Source organism: Medicago sativa, chromosome 1 (assembly GCF_051527215.1).
Source record: "Medicago sativa cultivar Bolivia chromosome 1, Bolivia_mono, whole genome shotgun sequence".
Taxonomy (NCBI): Eukaryota; Viridiplantae; Streptophyta; class Magnoliopsida; order Fabales; family Fabaceae; genus Medicago; species Medicago sativa.
The window spans coordinates 9,794,280-9,812,334 of NC_140749.1; the positions used below are offsets into that span (position 1 = coordinate 9,794,280).

Genomic DNA, 18,055 nt, shown 5'->3' on the forward strand with positions numbered 1-18,055 from the left:
ATCAAAACACAATTGAATTAGTATTAGACCAATAATTGTCCATAGAGAGTAATCACTAATTAACAGCATGATTACCGTTTTCATATTAAGAGAACAATAAAAAAACCAAAGAAAGAAACAATTGTCCATAGAGAGTACTTTTTATCAATTCTATTCAATGGACACATCAGACAAAAAAAAAATCGAAACATCCTTTTTATCAATTGTTTCAATGCATGTGACAAATTTATCAATTCTATTCAATGGACATCAGACAAAGGAGATATGATATATCTTTCCTATCCTGACTCTCTATTCTGACCATCAAACGCACCCTCAATGTATGTCCGTTATTTTTATTGTGTTGACAAAACACGTATAAATTATTCCCACATTTCAGATGAGTTAATGTTGATATTCTGGACGGTTTGACTTGTCTTGCTACTCCAAAGTAAGGATATTCACCAACAAAAACACCAAAGAAAATGATAGAGTACTATTTAAAATGGATTGTTTTCCATCAAATGTTTCTTTAGCATCCTAAGCTTAGCGATTTGCTCCATCATATGGTGATCCTGCTCCATCAAAGGAGATATTAATTTGTAATTTCTTTAACACGTTAGATTTAGCAACGACTTTTGATCCTGCTCCTTAGTTGACCTTTGGAAGAAAGATAACATTGTAATTAGCTTAGGCAATTTTTCCTCCTCTTGCACACTAGGATCATCTAGTACTTTTGAAAGTTAGCACTTATTTTTGAGCTTTTGCTAATGGGATCAGTGATCACTAACATATTCTCTATTATTGGTTGTAGAGGCTCAAATAATTTCTCACTTCGACTACTCAATTACCCCTGAGATAGGGTAATATCACTAGGAAGGGAACTGAAAGCTTTATTGTGCAATTTGTTTGACTATTTTAGCCACTTTGAATCTCCATATATGGACTTTTAAAACCAGCTCGCACTCCTCCATAAATTAATATTTTGTGTGGCCACCCTCCTGGTAGCTATCTCTCAATCAACTTCTCTCATAGCAGGGGCTGATTTGAAAAACCTCCTTGGTAACTCCCCTTGCTGTCTTTGAGAGGCACCTTGAATTTTGGTCGTTCCAATAAAGATTGTAAGAATTTTAATATGGATTATTTTGTTTAGGTTATCATGTTTTTGACTAAATTCACTTGCTCAAGGTCATCTTCACACCCTATAGGAATTCCACACCCTCCATTCACATGTAACTTTTCACAAAAATCACATCCTATACTTTGCAACAATTTCACTAGAGTAACTCGGGGTTGCATTGCACCCAATTACGTGGCTTCCAAACCCTTCTTTATATCATATAATTGTTGGGTAATTATTTTCTATTCAGCATTTTGAGTGTCAAACAAAACCAAGGAGACGTATGTGTTTTGCCTGCACACGTTGGGTAACTATGCACACTATTTTCAATTGATACAACTCAAAAGAACAAATATCAAATAAACCAATGATACAAGAGCTCTTTAATAACAACAACAACATCAATAATAATGTGTCTTGCTAATGTTTCACTATTTAAAGATTCTTAATTAAGAAATTATTTATTGAAAAACTTAATACTAGAGTACTCGACAAGTACTACTTGACAAGTCATAGAGCATGTTTGTTGTTTGATTATGTGAATGGGATTTGGGAATGAGCTTAGTTTACGTGATAATACACAAGAGGAAACAAAAATGTTGTTGAAACCTATGTTATCATGTTCAACATTTTCTATATAGTGTATGTATATATAAGAGCTTGTACCCAATTACATAGGACATACCTGATTCTACGTTAACAACTTCAACAAAGAAACACATCTTTAAAACTCGTTAATCTCTTTGATATTCAATCATCATTTCATGGCATTTCAACTTCCACGACTTTCTAGGACTGTCATCATCAGCCCTCAATATTGTGGTATGATGTAATATCCTTAGGAGTAAACTTGTAAAATTAATTCTACTACAAACTTTCTTAGTTTTGTTGGTTTACTCAACGAGATCATATATATAAAAACAAAACAGTGTTTTAGTACCTGACATGAGAATAGTTCTACTATCATAAGTTGTAGTTTGCTAAAACACTCCCACATAAAAACTAATGGGTGTGTTCTAGCAAATGAATATATACACAGAACAAGTGAATATCAACAAACAAGCGCTTTATTAAATTCCTTTTACTTTCATTAAATAAATAAATTATTGTTTGTCTATGTATGAATATTTAAATCTTTTTACTACTTTCTTTTTTGGTTTAATTTGTTACAGCAACACATCTTGTTCAATTGACAATCACAACAAGGAACAGAAATATATTAGGAGATAACTTCATCATCAAAGATATCAACCACAAGGTTGTTTTCACAGTTAAAAGTAATACAGCCATCTTAACACCCTACCAAAACCGGTTCTTATTTGATGCTAATGGAAACCGCATTCTCCATCTTCGAAAATCGGTTTGTTCATCAACTATATTAAGGACTCATCTCTTTTTTCTTTTTTTTTATTTAGTGAATATCTATTTATTTTCTTCCTATATTTCCCCTTATTTTGTATGTAAGTTAAAAATGTAGACGGTGATTGCTTTGTTTTTGCAGCTGCTAAATGATTGTTGGAAAGCATTTAGAGGTGAAAGTACACAATCAAATCTTATCTTTACAAAGAAACAATCCTCTTTACTGATGCTACGGACAAAATTTGATGTGTTTTTGAAAAATAATAACACAGGAGTTTGTGACTTTACTATTAAAGCAAATTTATTAGGAGGATCTTTGAATGTTCACATTGGCAAATCCGACAATGTTGTTGCTCAGGTTTATTTTTTGACGTACTTACATTACATACATAATTTTCTTAAAAAAATGTTTAGAAAATAAATTGAAATGATGCATGTCAACTAAAAAGTCACTATGCTGAATAGATATATATAGTTTTTTTTTTGAAGGAAGATATATAGAGTTTTGTTAATTTGTTATAAATTATTTGATACAAAAATCACTTTTTAATAGAAAAATAATTTTTAATGGTTTTAATTGTGTTTGTTTATGTTTTTTCAACTAATTAGAAGATAAAAAAAATCTGATTAAAATGAGAAATTGTGTTAGTATCTTCTAAAATAAATATGATTTTAATAAGTATGATATAGATGAGATAAAAGATTTTGAAAATATGTTTCATTATGATTCAAAACATTGACGCCACTATGATTCAAAACATTGATGCAAGTAAATAAGAAGTTTGGCACTGTGTTTAGTAGGGAAAAGTTCATGGTCACCGTATGCCCAAACATGGATTATGCATTCATTGCAGCACTTACTGTGACACTCGATTATTAACAACTACAAGAACAAGAATAATTTTTGTAAGAAAAACAAGATAGTTCATAGGTGAAAATAAAATAAATTTTAAATTAACATTTTCTGACGAGCTATGGTTACATATCTCACCAGATTCTTCAAATTATGTATTTTTGTTTTTGCAAATTTAAGGATAAATCATGACGATGTGATTTTGCAGCATGCACTCTTATATATAAAGTATATTTTTGTTTTTATTTTTTATATTTTGTGCATTGTTTATGTAAATTACTTTTTAATTCATATATTTGTTTATACAAAAATTGACATGCCAAATCAGAACGCTCTAGTTTTCTACCCAACCCGTTTGGGATTGATAGGTCTCCAGTTTTCTACCCAACCCGTTTGGGACTGATTTATATAACGAAAGCCGCAACTCAGCATGTTAAGAGTATTTGAATAAATGTTCTCCATAATGCATACAGCTTGAGTAATCCTGAATTCAGAGAGAACATGCACACTTGTTTTTATGGAAAAAGGGAAAAATGGACGTGAGAAGATATATGGACGTGAGAAGATATCAAGACCATAAAACCTTCTTTTTTGATTCTTTTTGAGTGTGAATAAGCAAAACCCATATTGTATGAAACCATGATGAATCGTTTTCTGAGAGTTTCTTGATGATGTATGATTCTTTGCAGAAGCTTCTTAATTGGTTTTTACATGTAATTTTTTCTTTTGGTTACCAAATTGTGTTTTTTTTTTTTTTTTATCGTTGTGTTATTTTATATTCTTCTTGCAATATTCTTGGATTTTACAAAATTAATGGTAACAAACTAATGATAAATAACTCAAAAGTAAGTCCCCTTAAAAAAATTAATCTATACTGTTATATATATATATATATATATATATATATATATATATATATATATATATATATATATATGAGATTTTGGACTTACTTTTTTGTTATTCTAATTATTCCTTTAAATAAATTTTCTACAATAACGTTATATTGTTGGTGTTATTCAAAAAATAAGAATTTTTGTTGTATTTGTTATATTATTGTTATCATTGAAAAAGATAAATATGGTTTGTTGAATTTGTTGTATTTGAAAGTCATAAATATCTATACTTATAATTTTAATCTATATTCAAAATTTTATATAAGATGTCGTTTGTAATTTACACGTAAAATTTCTCTAAAATATCGTTAATAATTTACACGCATTAGCGCAACAAAAAGAGTGAAAGTAATAATAATAATAATAATAATAATAATAATAATAATAATAATAATAATAATAATAATAATAATAATAATAATAATAATAATAATAATAATAAAAAGAGTGAACGATAATAATCATTGGATATAAAATGGATGAAATATAACAAATATACAATTTTTTTTTGAAATGGATGAATTTTCTAATGATGGATTGGATGGACATCCAAAGGGTGAAGTTGAATTCATTTTGCCACCCGCTATATAGTTGTTATATAATCTTGAAGTTGTTGTAGTTATTTTTTGCTGGGTGAAGTTGATAATGTTCACATTGATTGTTAACATTGAATTATATATCTCTATAGGTAGACGATTGTCATGTTCGATTGGTCTCATGCTTTTGCAATGATTAAGTTTAAAATGTATATTTTGATATTCATGAATTTGTTGTGGCCAAGCTTCAATTGTATTTCGCAAGAGAGTTTTTTTAGGATGTTGGATCATACTTTTGAAATGTTAAAATAGTTATTATGTAGTAAATTAATAAAATTTAATAGTAATTAAAAAAACAATAAGTGTAAAAAGATTTACAAATTTTTAGAAGCTAGTTCAATTTCAAGTGTTGATCAGTCTCAACTTATTTACAACCATGTACACAGGTGTCTCTTAATTTACTAAGGTTCTCTAATGTTTTGTTTGTTTATATATTTTACCATCAATTTTTACAAGTCTTTACTAAGGTCCTCTAAGAAGAGTATTCCGTATTCCTTCATTAGGGCCACAATGCTAGATTACATATGTGATGACTAGGTTTGAGTGTTTAAAAAATTTCCTTCCATTGTATTAAAAATAGTAAATTAAGATTTTAAGAAAATTTAATATATCATTGACAATGTACTTTTTTTTTTTGGTGATATCATTGACAATGTACTTTCTTTTTTTTTTTTTGGTGAACTTGACAATGTACTTTCTATCCTATGTGATATACACGTCGTGAATATCTTCATTTTTGCGAGGACCGGATTTTATTTTAGCCTTGTCACAGTGTAACGTTGCTAAATATTTATCTTGTTTCCTAACAAAAAAACCTAATTTCAAAAGCAATGGTCACAACAAGTAGTGTTGGAACTTTTTAAAAACTCAAGTAGTGTTGGAACTAAGTTGGTGTGCAAATTCAATTCTTACTTCTCGTGTTTCATTGATAACAATATAAGAGAATAATTTATCTTGGAAAACAACTATTTCGGTCCTTGGACGTGTACATCCCTATCATAATGATCACCGGAAAGAAAAAATCAAAATAGTCGTTGATTCTAAATTTCGTTAGTCACTCCCAAGTTCCAAATCAATACCACCAGACCACTCCCTTCTTCAATTTCAAAGCTCTAATCCTATTCCTCCTTCTTCCTCCTAGTTCCATCGAAATCTCTATAAAAATTCATTCAAAAATGTAAATGATAGACATAACTTGATTTTAAAAACAAAGACCAAAAGTCGTGACGAAAAAAAATTCAAAAACCAAAACTTGATTAAAAATTTTAGAGGGACTAAAACGAAATTTGAGATGTTTATAGAAACCAAAAACTTATTTAACCATATTACATTTTAATTAAATTTGAGTGTAAGCGGATATTTTTGAGTGTAACTAGAAAAATCCTCTCATTTTATCTGATAAGAAAGTTTTATATAAGTTAGACTCCGAGGCTCTCAAGGTCAGGTTCAACAAACGATTACATAACTACTTACATATCATACAAGAGCAAATGAAATTGAACTAATAATTTTGCGAGTGAAGCAACTTTTTACCTATAGAAACAATGACAAATTCTCTAATTTTTTCATGCACAAATGAAAACAAAGTCGACATTTTTTTTTTTTTGGATTTAAAAAGAAAAAACAAAATTGACATGTTCGTTGTATAAACGTATAGCACTTGACATCGACAAGTCAAAGGAAGATGATACCTTTAGATTGAGTTTCTTATCCATATAAGTCAAAAAAATGTTGTTCAAACCTTACTTTTCAACATGGTTGACAATTTCAGACCCTATCATCACATATATATAAAAAGCTTTGGTGCCAAACTATAGGACATATCTCACTCTACATTAACAACTTCAACAAAGAAACAAAAAGAACTTCAACCAAGAAACACATCTCCAATATTCATTCTTTGATATTAATCCAATCATCATGGCAAATGCCATAATCAGCCCTCAATATTGTGCTCCAGGTATGAACTCATCATCTTCTTGGAACAATTTTCACTATCCTTAATTAAAACTTATTTGATTAGATGCATCAATAAGTAGATCCTTTAACCATTTTTTTGGTCTGTAATTTCAGCTACACATCCCATTGATTTGATAATCACAACAGAGAGGACTGTGAGAGATAACTTCACTATTAGAGACATCAACGACAACATCGTTTTCACGGTTAAAAGTTCTCTTGTAACCATCGTAACACCCCGCCAACACCGGTTCTTACTTGATGCTAATGGAAATCCCATTCTTCATCTTCGTCGATCGGTACGTTCATCAAATATAGAGATGTGTTTCTTAATTGAAAATGGCACGAAACATTTTTTTACTAATGATAGTTACTTTACTGCTTTGTTTTTGCAGCTTCTAGCAGCAGATGATTGTTGGAAAGCATATAGAGGTGAAAGTACAGAGCCAAATGATCTTATCTTTACTAGGAAACGTTCATCATTGATGCAACTAAGGACCAAATTAAATGTGTTTTTGGCAAATAACAACACAGGAGTTTGTGATTTCACTGTCAAAGCAAATTTATCTCAACAATCTTGGAATGTTTACATTGGTGAATCCAACAACGTAGTTGCTCAGGTTTGTGTTTTATTAGATTTTTGCAAAAAAGAAATGGTAGTAAATTGTAATAAATCCATAACCAATAACCAAATTTTTATTGTGATTATTGCAGATAAATAAGAAGCGTGGCAATATTGTTAGCAGGGAAAAGTTCATGGTCACTGTGTCCCCAAACATCGATTATGCATTCATTGTGGCTCTAATTGTGACCCTTGATTAAACAACCTACAAGAACAATGATAGTTCACAACTTAGATTAAATTTTAATATTCAATTTTCTGATGAGCTAATGTTACATATCACTTCAGCTCCTTCAGTTATGTATTTTTTATTTCTTCTAATGTAATTAAATGTAAAGATATATGCTTGATCAGGACTTGCATATAAGCAAAAAGATACATGTATTTGATCTGAAATCTTAAGCTGTTAAACACCTCAAAATGCTTGCATATTGTTGTTGTTAATACTAATGACTAGAAATACCGACACTTGGAACCGCTTATTGAACAAGCAAAACACATTCTAGTTTTTGAAAAAGTAAACTAGGGGTGAATAATTGTTTTATACAAAGCTAGTTAAAAGTGAAAATGACCAACTAGATGCATTTTCTAAGCATAGGTCCACACTATACAATATACATGTATGCGTTTAGTGTTGGAACACAAAAAACTGTCAACTTCAACTGTTCTCCAATGTTGGTTCAGATGATGCATCTTGTTCATTTGAAGATGATTGTTCTTGAGCCGGCGGTGCACTTGTCTGCAGTGGTTTTTTAAACTGCACCAATATCATTGTCATGTTATCGCATCCATCACCAACAGCCAAAGATGGCGCCAAACACCGGTCTAGCACTCTTTCACAAACCTCAGAAAGTTTAGTTACCTGTGAGATAAAAAGTGTATCGTGTCAAAATGTATGTTACACAGATCAGCCAAATTACATTGAAATAATAACTTGGATCATTATGCTTAGGGAAAAAATACTTGGATCATTAAGCATAAGACTACTCATAGAAACCAAATTGAACTGTTAAACCGAACCACACCAAAAAGAAAAGAACTGTGAACAGTTCATGAACTGAACTGAGCTGGTGTTTTATTACACAGTTCAGTTCGTGAACTGTCCTTCACAATTTGATTTTTTTAAGTGTGGTTTGATTCGGTCTTTGGCTTTTAGTCCTAATATCAGTTAATGCGCAGAACGAGTGCCTTTAACTTGTGATGGCCAGCAATTTGAGCCAAATTTAATAATGACAATTTGGTACACAAAGCAAAGGTTAACAAATAAACAGTTCGGTTCAAAAAGAAACTGTTTCGTTCGAAAATGTACAGTTTGGTTTTCTATAATAGTATTTGTAGTTCTGGTTCAATTCATAACACAGAACCGATGATTGGAACCTTTATACCAGTTCTGGTTCGGACAAACCATTAACAGTTTTGTTCAATTTTACTAAACTGTTGTAAGTAATGATTCTTTTCAGTTCGGTTTGGTTTTTCTTTCTGAACCAAACCATAAACAGTCCTTGTTATTCAAGTAACGCACATCAGCAGGATAGAAAATACAAGTACAATATACTAGAAACAAATTACTAAAAGCATGATATATCATAAGTCTGTGCATGCTTTGCGAATTCTCTACAACCAAATTATATAAGTTCAAATAACATTTCATATACAAGACGACAGTACTAGGTAAGTGCTGTATTAAATATCATGAATAATTGAGTATTGAATACTCAAACAATCTGATTGAAAAAAAAAAATGTATAACTTGAATACTCACCAAGAGAAGTTCTTGACGTACAAAATCTACCAATTGTTGGCTTGATAGGCAATCCCTGAAACGTAAGAAAAAGAATTTTCAAGAAATGACATTTATTAAAATGGGGAATTGTGGATATCAAGCATAAGAACCATACCATATGCCATCACAAGCTATCACTATAAACTCATCTTCGTCATGAAGGTCAACCTATGATATAATTCCAAAAACAAAACTCTCATTCAGAACATTACTAAAAGTTCATCTTAAAAAATAAAAAAAAAATTACGAAAAGCTGAAACACGTGTAGTAGTAGCAGATACCGAAACTCTTGACTAAGCATTTCATTATTGATTCTACCATATTGTCTATTGAGAAATAGGGTAATCTGACTTGCAATGGAGCAAACTTACAATGTTTATGTCTGGATTGGCGGTCACAACTTGTTTTTCAGCAGAAAGAAATCTATTATTTTTGAAGTCCACGTCACCTGCAGAATATTAAAACATATTAAATGGAAACAATAGAAACCATATAAGTGCATCTTCTTCAAAAAGAAACTATAGTCAAGAAGAAACAGTTTGAAACCAAACAACATGCATACAAGTACACCTCCTCTTGCCTCCAAAATAAAGCATACAAAATAAAATAATAGGAAGTTTCCTTTTATTTTCGGTACACTAAGATTATCATAGCTCAAGGCGCAGAGGGGAATGTCACTTACTAAGGTTAAAACTGAATAAAGGAAGCTCACTTGCCGGTAGGTAGGTATGTACTATGTACCTATAGCTCTTGCAAGATTTAAACTCCCATTAATTCGTCCTGCATGAATAAAACCACCAGCTTTATAGATTCTTTCCTTCTCAATCACAAGCTCAGGTTTGTGATCTCTAGATAAATTGTATGCCTGCAGAACAAAAATCCATAGTCAGAAAAAATTATGTCAATATCTTCAAGATCCTACCTAACACATAGCCTACATAAGAAAAAGAATTAAACAAATTCTAGGCTTTTAAAAGAATATTCTTGATGTATTTAGCCTCTCAAATCACGAGACATGCATTGTACACGATGTTTATAGAAATTTTAAAAAAAATAACATAACAGGTAGTGTACACACACGTTCATCCAATTATACAAATTAATGCTAAACTTAAAATTTCAAAAATTTCTGTTCTAAAGTTACCTGACCATTCCTAGATATTACGCAGCGTGAATCACCAGCATTCGCAACAAAAAGTAGGTTGTTTCTAATGATTGCAACACAAGCAGTGCTTCCTGAAGTTGGTCCATCAAAGTCTGAATGAGGCCCCTGTTTACAATATAAAAAGATCAAATTACAGAATGCCAACAAAAAGAAACTAAGTATATCAAACGATGCTAGAAAGTAAACATCGAAGTATTCTTCAGAGATCATTCCTACCTTTTCAAAGGCCCAATCATCACTTTGGTCCTTATTATCATTGCTTCTGGGAGACCGAATCAATCCTTCAATCATTCCATTGAACCCTTTTACCTTATCACCTAAGACTGCTAATTCCCTCCATCCCCTTTGACCACGCATCATCTCATCCATTCTGCATAATAACCAAAATAATAGTTCATAACTCACTTTTTTGTTACTTTCATAGTGGAAAATAACCTGAACTTGTGATAAATTTTTCTTATATTGTATCAATTTGAACAGAAGACAAATGATAAAATCAAAACTTCACAATAGGCTTTCTTTCTTTTTTTAGCTTACCTGAAAAATGCTTTCGTAAGAGATGTTCCAACATCTCCAGCTATGTATTCTTCACTCTTGAGCACCTGTTGGTGAAGGTGCTTGGCACAAAACTTTGCAACCGCCTTACCTGAAAATTTGTGTTAACATATTTTTGATTAAAAAGATACACATAATTTCTGTCATAAACGCCATCCTTCCAAATAATCAAATTTTACCTCCATGACCATCATATACACCGAAAAACGAAGTGGATGAATCCACATCAAGATGCGCCGCATGCTAGCAAAAGAAAAAAGAATGAAAAGTAATTAACTACATATTATATTAACGTTCAATCTAAGAAACACAAATAACATCAAATGAGCTCCAATAAACAAAGTTAAAAGCATAATTGACGGTATACACATTTATTCCCCAAAACACAATTCAATCACACTGCGCCATCATGATTTTGACAAAAACTACACTTTGAAGCTTCAACAGAATCATGATGGTACTACGATTTCAGCAAACTCGCCGCCACTGCAGACAAGTACTTAAAATAATTTGAAGCAGAGTTTTTGAAAAAATTCAAGGAATCTTATGCACATTTCTCATAGAATTTGACCACATATACTTGCTTCTACAATTCTAAATAAACTTAAATTGCAAGTATGAAATACATGATGCATCTATAAAAAAAACAAGCTAAGAAAAATCCATCCACACACAAGAACTTCAATTGATTACTTACTGCATCTTCCATTGTTGCACGCCAACCTTGCATAGATGATAAACCATATCTAAGATTGTCATTTTCACCATCTTCTGAAAACTTTTCAGTTTTAGGAATGCTGAGAGTTGTTCCCATTGCTATATCTGAATAAAACAAATAACCATTACTTTTATCTCTTTATTCATGAAGAGTAAAGAAAATAAATACCAAACTATGTAATAAAAAAATCCAATACAACTTTTGCAAATCTACGTGCCAAATCAATTAACAAAAAGAGGAATCATCTAAAGTTTACTATTTTTCCTTTTTGTTTCTTTCTCAACAACATGGTTCAAGAAAAGTGATATAATAATCAAAGAATGATCTAAAACCAACCATATACAACAAAAACATGGAATCAAATATTTAAATATGAAACATTAAAATATAAAGAGACAACAAACAAAGATAGAAAAATATTAAATATTAAAAAAATAAAAAATGAATTTTTTATTTCTTAAACTTTTTTTCATCTTCATTAAACAAAGAAACATATATCAAGATAAAGATAGAACCAACAATGGAAATTAAACAACATGTAAAATTCATAATCATGAAGAACAAGGAAGACCCGGATGAGAATATGAGTAGCAAATTAAAAATAAGAGTTGAAAATTCAATTTTTATGCATTCTCACATGAAAATGGAAAAAACTTTGAGAACAAACAATTGAAGAAGAATTAAAGTTAGCTTTTTTATAATTGAGAAAAAGACGAATGAAGAAATGAATGATGGGGAGGTTGAAGAAGAGTACCAGGACATAGAAAAAGTGTGAAGAAAGAGATAGTTGGTACAGAGAGAAAGAGGTGAATGAAGAAAACACAAGTAGTGTTGCCACTAGTGATGAGTCAGAATAAAGAAAGAAAATTACAAGACTTTCTTGTTTTGTGCCATAGAATTTGCACAACACTGTTCACCCACTTATCAAGTGGACTTTATAAAACTTACTTCAACTTTTCGATATCGATATTATTATATTAAACAATTTCGCTGAAAATCGTATTTATAATACATACGTGCATATGAGTTTTGGATGGTTTTTTTTATGTATCAATCGGATATCTTTTATATGTAACTGTGAAAATTATTTCCTCGAGCCTAGTAAAATCAATAGTGGCAAATTTCTATTTGGAGATTTATAAATTAAGACCTCTGATTAAGTTGAAAAAGATCTTCTACCATGTTATGGTGCTCTTGAATTTCTTGTGGTATCTGTCCTTCCATGTAATGTATAAAATAAAAATAAAGAAAAACATTCTCAGACAATTGAATTTTATTGGTGAAGGGTTGATATACATTTGTTTTGTTTTATTACATTTATATGGATACGGACACTCTCTTATCTCTAGATACGTATACCGTGTTACATGGATATGCAATTGTTGTCTTTTATTTTTGATGTTATCAAGTTGACAAGTGTGTGTCAATTTCCTTTCAGAAAAAAGTTATGTATCAATTTGTCCTTTTCTACAATAGCATCGTTATTTTCATTACCATAAGTACAAAATATCTCCTTAAGAAAAATACAAAATATCTATTTAAATTCTCTTCATTTTCAAATTTTCCTCTTTTCCTCAACAGTGTGAAACATAATTATTAAATGTTGTCTTTCAAAAAATAATTATTAAATGTTTATTTAGTCACATACGTTGATACATAGAACGGTATATGAGATATTTTTGTTATTAAATATTATTCCCTTCGTTTCAAAATGAGTGTCGTTTTAGGTGTTGGCACACAGATTAAAAAATAGAATGAAATAATCATTAGATATAACATTTTTACTAAACTGCCCTTTACTTTATAAAAAAAGACAAACTTAAAGTTGCATTAGAAAGTGTGTGAGAGAAAAGTTAAAGTATTTATTGAAGGTAAAGTTTGAAGAAAAAAATTAAAGTTGTGTTGGAAATGTAAAGTGACATTCATTTTGAAACAAATATTTTTGCCTAAAGCGACACTCATTTTGAAACGGATAGAGTAATATACTAAATATGATTAATTTTTCCAAACCAAAAAAAAACTTATTTTAAAGGAATACAAAATCATATTTAAAACTAGATTGTTGACCTGTCGCACGGGTTTATTGTTAAGGGATTGTCATACGAATAATAAAATGCAATATATAATTGGTAACGGTGAAAAAAAGAACAGGTGATGATCCATAGTAGACAGAATAAAACACTTCATAAAATGTATAAAATCTGAAAATATTATAAAAGAAAATTCGGTAATCCTATCAATAATTCGGTAAAAAAAATGAAAATTTTAGTACATTGGCATGTAGTTTCATCACACATTGCGAAATACTTCCTCATATATGCATTGTTATTACACATTGTTATTAGTTAAAAACAATGACCACCAGTAAAATAAATGACTAATTATTTAACAAAACAAAAAACCACCAAGACTGTTCCAGAATCACTTTCCCCTTCCTCTATATGCAATCCGATCCAAGGAAAGGTGATTCTTACCTCAAAATTCATTCACAGTTGCACAACTTTGCTTATAAAGAAAGAAATAATAAAAGTATGCATAGGAAACAAAGGCTAACAGCAGAATAAGGTTTTGAACGAAACAAAATTCAGATTAAGTTGAAAAAACATGACATTACACGACACAGTCTGAATCCTTAGATAATAGACCAAGAAATTGCGACAAAACTAAATAGGAAGACTGTCAAGATTGGTGTAAACATCTCAAACTAAAAGCAAAAAACGCAAAAAGGATATTCCAATTCTCAAAAAAATATGCATATCGATAAAATGCATGACAAATTAGAATACCAGTTAAGTAGTGGTATGAGAGGAAGGTCGTGAGGTCACGTCCTTCCATTTGCAAAAATCAAAATATCAAAATATATGATTCTTCTGCTGTCTGTGTAATTTACCACGGTTTAGGTTTTTTTTTAGAGAAACACGGTTTAGGGTTTGCAGTTTGCATAGAAGTTAGGGTAGCCGAGTTTGCATAGAAATTAGGGTATTCTGTTTGTAAACGTATTAAATAAGTGTACAACAACTTGTCAAAAAAAAAGTCTACAGAAACAATAGATATATACAAACGATGACACAACATGATAGGAATGAAAAGCTCATCAGTGAGGAGAAATATTAGGGATTGCTGTATTTTAGAGGGAATTTGTTAGATTAAATTGGTGTGTTGCATTTTAGATGGAATTTGTTAGGTTAAATTGCTGCTAACCTAATGTAGCATTTTAGAGGGAAATTATTAAGTTAAATTGCTGCAGACCTAATAAAATTAATAAGGTGAAGTTACACCATGGGTCCTTTAAGTTTGTGGTTTGTAACAAATTAGTCCTTTAAGTTATGTTGGTCACACATAAGTCCTTTAAGTTTGAGGTTTGTAACAGATTGATTTTTAAGTTATTTTGGTCACAGATAAGTCCTTTAAGATTGTAAACATTTTCAATTTAGTCCTTCTGCCACATCATCATTTTGGTTAACAGAAGGACTAAATTGAAAACTTTTACAAACTTAAAGGACTTATGTGTGACCAAATTAACTTAAAGGACCAATATGTTACAAACCTCAAAATTAAAGGACTTGTGTGTGATCAAAATAACTTAAAGGACCAATCTATTACAAACCTCAAACTTAAAGGACCCCTAGTGTAATTTAGTCAATTAATAAATAAGGATAAGTTTTAACGCCCTTGCAAGGGAGTTGACAACAAGATTTGCTTGTCTCTTTATAAAATTAATCTTATAGTATATATGTTATGAAAAAAAAAACACTAATTTTATAGTTTTGATTAATATTCAAAAAGACCTTGCAAAAATGCAAAATAGATCCAAACTCAATAACATCAAAAGTTGTGCATTGGTGTCATCTGCTACTGCTTTTCAATTTCCACATATTCATTCAATCTCCTTCTACCTTAAACTTTGTATTATCCATTAAGTGTCTGATTGGATGAGCGGCTGCAAATCACGTTTTGCTTGAAATCACGACAAAAAATTACTTTAACGCAGATACTCTAACTATCAACGTTTTAAAATCAAGGGAGGGGTTGTGGAGAATGGTTTTGGTGGCGAGATATGGTGTGGAGGATGAAAGGTTGGAGGACGGGGGTCGAAGTTGTTCTTCTTGGTGGAAGGAGATAGTGAGAATTCGAGATGGGGCTGTCACTTTGTTTTGGCGAGATTGTTGGTGTGGTGATGTCCATTTTTGTGAGTGTTTTTGCGGTCTTTTTGAGTTGGCTGAAAACAAGATGATAACGGTTAGGAATATGTTTTTGTTGAGGTGGGAGGCAGATGGGGAGGCGTGGAAGTGGCGTCGGAGGTTGTGGGTGTGGGAGGAAGAGATGTTACAGGGGTGTAGGGAATTACTTTCTAATGTTACTTTGCAGGACAATATTTCTGATTCTTAGCAGTGGATCTTGGATTCGAATGGGGGTTACTCTGTTCGTGCGGTTTATGACCCGCTGACATCTCAGGAGACACCTCAGTTACAGCATAATGTGGACCTCATTTGGCACAAAAGGTTCCCTTGAAAGTGTCGATTTTTGCATGGAGACTTCTTCGGGACAGGCTTCCTACTAGATTCAACTTGGCTAACCGTGGTATTATTGCTACATCGGCGCGGTTGTGTGTAGCGGGGTGCGGTCATGTCGAGGATACTACCCACTTGTTTTTTTCTTGTCCTACTTTCAGTGCTTTGTGGCCATTGGTGCGGGATTGGATTGGTTTTGTTGGGGTGGACTCTCAGGTTCTTTCTGATCATTTCTTGCAATTTATTCATTATACAGGAGCTCAGAAGGAGTGGCGATCCTTTTTACATATGATTTGGCTTTTGTGTGTTTGGACAATATGGAACGAACGCAATTGTAGGTTGTTCAAAAATAAGGAATGTTCTATTATTCAGTTGTTAGATAAAATTAAGTCACAATCGTTGTGGTGGCTGAAGGCTTGTAAGGATAATTTTGTTTACGGTACTCAGTCTTGGTGGTCAGGCCCTTTTCAGTGTTTGGGCATTGGCTAACCAATTGTTTATGTCTGACAGACTTTTGTATTTTCCGTGCACGCCTTGTGCTGAAGTGATCACGGTGTCAGTGTTAATGTAATTCATTTTGGCTTGTTCAAAAAAAAAATCAAGGCATATTTACATTGAATACGGTGCATATGTATTTTTGCTTCATCAAACGTCACTCCAAACAAACACTAATTCTCCCATTGCACCATATTAAACTAACTTCACCTTATACACACCATCTCTACTTTTATTCCAGAATAACTTATCATCATTGCTGAAAAATAACAACATCCTCTTGATCAAAGAAGCCTCTTGGGGGTTAAAGATATCATCTATGACAACATCATGCCACCCCTCATTCTTATGATCAATAATATGACTTGCCTATAATCATCCATACCAGAGACTATTAGATTGAAAATATGATGTATGATCTCCTTGTGATCTTAAATACACGGATCTTCTCATGCCCTCACCTTGTCGTCGTTTCCAACTTTCCATTTTGCTTTCATTCTAACTTTCGTATAACACTTAGTATTGCGAAATTGAAACCATATAAATGTCAAAATGTCATTCCTCAATACTCTTTCCTCATCGTGTGATTCTCCCTACTAAACTAGTTAACAATACCACATGTTACTACATATTATTATAAACCCGAGTTTATTTAGAAGAAACAAGTGAATATGAGATGTTATTTCATTCTCATGAATAACAAGCGATGAAGAACAATTTCTTTCAGATATGTATTTTTGAAAATTTGATTGTTAGACCTCAAACAAACACTTTACAAGGTGAATGCAATTCCTCTAAAAAAAGTTGAATGTAAATATGTAATTAATGTAACATTGAAATTACTTTTTGGTGTGTTACTCATGGTACTATTTTGTTGATCCTCTCCAAAAAAAAAAGTGTTTGCTATTGTTAAAAAATTCTTGATGACGTCGATAAACAATTCATTCTTCAAGAGATTGGTATCGATCGATTTGTGAAAGGACAACCTATATTAGTGTTTTTGTGTAAATAGTATACTTTGTGCTCAATTGTAGATATTTTATATTAGTGTTTTTGTGTAAATAGTATACTTTGTGCTCAATTGTAGATATTTTATTGAGTTTAATAGAATCACAATGGATGATAAAAAATTCTTTCAAAAAATTTAGAGATTTTTTTTTTTTTTGGTCAAAAAAAATTTAGAGATCTATGTAGCATTTTTATGGCTGGATTGGAACCTATAATTTATAGTTAATCAGATCAAATTATCTCATTGAAGCCTCTTGGGTTCTCAACCACTATACTATAATACTTAATTAATGATATTAAAGTAGAAGATTTATATTACTAAAACAACTATATAAGAATCTTTGGTAACATTCCAAGTTAGTTAGTATACCCTTAAAATTTGTCCCACAAAAATAAGAAAAAAGTTCAAAAATAATCCCTTGAGCATCTATGAAAA

General features: G+C 31.2%; 3 protein-coding genes across 5 annotated transcripts; 2 read left to right on the plus strand and 1 right to left on the minus strand.

The window, feature by feature from the left end:
* The first annotated feature begins 2,104 nt into the window (after positions 1-2,104).
* LOC146952461 (protein LURP-one-related 15-like) lies at positions 2,105-4,170 on the plus strand. The gene is made up of 4 exons (XM_085739679.1): positions 2,105-2,108; positions 2,272-2,459; positions 2,577-2,816; positions 3,237-4,170. Exons 1-4 carry the CDS (start codon positions 2,105-2,107, stop codon positions 3,336-3,338), a joined length of 534 nt encoding a protein of 177 aa, XP_085595805.1. The 3' UTR covers positions 3,339-4,170.
* Positions 4,171-6,606: 2,436 nt separating this feature from the next.
* On the plus strand, positions 6,607-7,805 carry LOC146952462 (protein LURP-one-related 10-like). Its single transcript, XM_085702244.1, has 4 exons — positions 6,607-6,763; positions 6,877-7,061; positions 7,158-7,382; positions 7,477-7,805. Exons 1-4 carry the CDS (start codon positions 6,724-6,726, stop codon positions 7,582-7,584), a joined length of 558 nt encoding a protein of 185 aa, XP_085558370.1. The 5' UTR covers positions 6,607-6,723; the 3' UTR covers positions 7,585-7,805.
* LOC146952463 (putative protein phosphatase 2C 60) lies at positions 7,749-12,460 on the minus strand. 3 transcript variants are annotated; one of them, XM_085702220.1, is made up of 11 exons: positions 12,360-12,460; positions 11,585-11,709; positions 11,067-11,130; positions 10,870-10,978; positions 10,549-10,702; positions 10,312-10,437; positions 9,909-10,032; positions 9,539-9,615; positions 9,283-9,335; positions 9,147-9,201; positions 7,749-8,246 (listed from the first exon to the last, which is right to left on the minus strand). In XM_085702220.1, exons 2-11 carry the CDS (start codon positions 11,699-11,701, stop codon positions 8,043-8,045), a joined length of 1,083 nt encoding a protein of 360 aa, XP_085558346.1. In that variant the 5' UTR covers positions 11,702-11,709; positions 12,360-12,460; the 3' UTR covers positions 7,749-8,042. The 3 variants fall into 3 exon arrangements, with proteins under 3 accessions (XP_085558346.1, XP_085558355.1, XP_085558360.1); XM_085702229.1 differs by having other exon boundaries at positions 12,243-12,460; XM_085702234.1 differs by lacking the exon at positions 12,360-12,460 and adding an exon at positions 11,805-11,908.
* Positions 12,461-18,055: the final 5,595 nt, after the last annotated feature.